This window comes from Galendromus occidentalis, unplaced genomic scaffold (assembly GCF_000255335.2).
Source record: "Galendromus occidentalis unplaced genomic scaffold, Mocc_1.1 scf7180000075971, whole genome shotgun sequence".
Lineage (NCBI taxonomy): Eukaryota > Metazoa > Arthropoda > Arachnida > Mesostigmata > Phytoseiidae > Galendromus > Galendromus occidentalis.
In genome coordinates, this window is record NW_003803961.1 from 1 (window position 1) to 1,779 (window position 1,779).

General features: G+C 51.3%; 1 protein-coding gene across 1 annotated transcript; it reads left to right on the plus strand.

The window, feature by feature from the left end:
* Positions 1 to 333: 333 nt before the first annotated feature.
* On the plus strand, positions 334 to 1,551 carry LOC100903106 (uncharacterized). The gene has a single exon (XM_003738415.1). It carries the CDS (start codon positions 334 to 336, stop codon positions 1,549 to 1,551), a length of 1,218 nt encoding a protein of 405 aa, XP_003738463.1.
* The last annotated feature ends 228 nt before the right edge of the window (positions 1,552 to 1,779 follow it).

Sequence of the window (1,779 nt, forward strand, 5' to 3'; positions counted from 1 at the left end):
TATGAGTAGGGCTAGGCGTTGTGGCGGCCGCCACATCCGCCATGAAATCCGCGATTTCGGCCGGAATGCCCACCTTCCGCGAATTTCGGAGTTTTTCACGGGATAAACATGGTCAGTGTGAATCCTTCCGTGACAGACCCCGCATCCCATTCGATAGATTCCAATGGGACCATCGATGACGAGATTTCCTTATCAGCTGCGGAAGCGCATTCACATGCTGACAAGCGCGCCGCGAAATCAAAACTTGCCCTCACTCGGTGTCCACAGCGATCTCTCCCATCTTTTGCTAGCTATGCTGCGCTCGTTCGAAAACAGACGAAGGAACGCAGAGGAATGGATTCTTCGTCGAACGAGGGAACCCATCGAACCATGAACACTCCGAAAAGCACAGCCAAAAGATCCCAGCATGTGACACCGAAAATGCGACAGGAGGAGTTTCCAGATGGAAAGTTCCATGCGTCAGGTGATCGTCTCTATTGCAGCTCTTGTAATATCGCAGTCGATCATAGACGGAAGGATACATGCTCGAAGCATCTTGAGACCGCGACTCATAAAAAAAAGGAGCGAAGCCACCAGGAGTCCTTGGCAAAAAGAGCGAAACTCCAGGTCAATTTAGTGGAAGCTTTCGGCCAGATGAGTCAGGGAGGAATCGAGAAACAAACGACGCTTGTGAGCCTAGTCGAAGCATTCTGTGCCGCCAACATACCCTTACACACTCTTGACAACTCGAAGTTGAGATCATTCCTCGAATCGAATGTGAAAAACTGTGGTATCATTCCGTCGGCTTGTAATCTACGCCGTAATTACCTTCCCAGAGCGTTCGAAGCTCATGTTAAACACTTGAAACAACTACTCGAGGAAACGAGGTCTCTCGCGCTAGTTTGCGACGAGACAACCGATGCAGAAGATCGGTACGTATTGAACGTCTTGGCTATCCCGTGCTGCACGGATGTCGCAGAACCCAAGCTGAAAGCGTTTCTCCTGCGATGCGCCGTTCTCGAACGCACTAATTACAAGACGGTGAGCGACGCAATACTGAGAATCCTCCACGAATACGAAATCTCCCCGCTGAGCATAAGTGCATTTGTGACCGACAATGCGACCTATATGAGCAAAGCGTGGAAAGATTCGCTGAAATCATTCTTCCTCAATGGGGTCCACGTAACTTGCACCGCCCACCTCCTAAACTTGGTCTGTGAGGAGTGGGCTCTGTGCTTCAAGGAGGTCAACAAACTGGTGTGTTGTGTGAAGAGATCTTTCACGGCTTGTCCCTCACGGAAGGCGAGATTCAAGCAGTTCCTCGAGAGCAATGGAAAGCCAGAGAAATTGCCCCCTGTTCCAGTCGTCACCAGATGGAACAGCTGGTTCGATGCGGCGCTGTATCATGCCGATCACCTCCAGGAGTACTCGGGCTTTTTCTCTAAAGAAGTCGAGGGAAATTCAAGCGCTTCGCTTGCGGAGGCAAGAGCTCTGTGCATGTCGTCCACTGTCGCGTCACAGCTATCTCAACTGAAAAGTTACGCACCTCATCTCAGTGGGGACCCTCACTAGAAATGAAGGCAACGATATCAGAGCGCACCTCGTTACCGACGAGTTGGCGCTGCTCATCGAGTGGCTCAATGTATCTCGAACACATGGGGAAAATCTTGAGATGACGAACCTCGCTCTAGAAAGATCTTCGGAGAAGCTAAGAAACTATCTCTCGGGTAACCCCGCTCACAAGTTCAGGCAACCGGCTGCGGACTTCTTCCGCGCCTGTCGCGTATTCGACCCCGCGAG

Bases quoted from the DNA above. Each gene is read 5' to 3' on its own strand.
- LOC100903106 (XM_003738415.1), top strand. From the start codon at position 334: ATGGATTCTTCGTCGAACGAGGGAACCCATCGAACCATGAACACTCCG.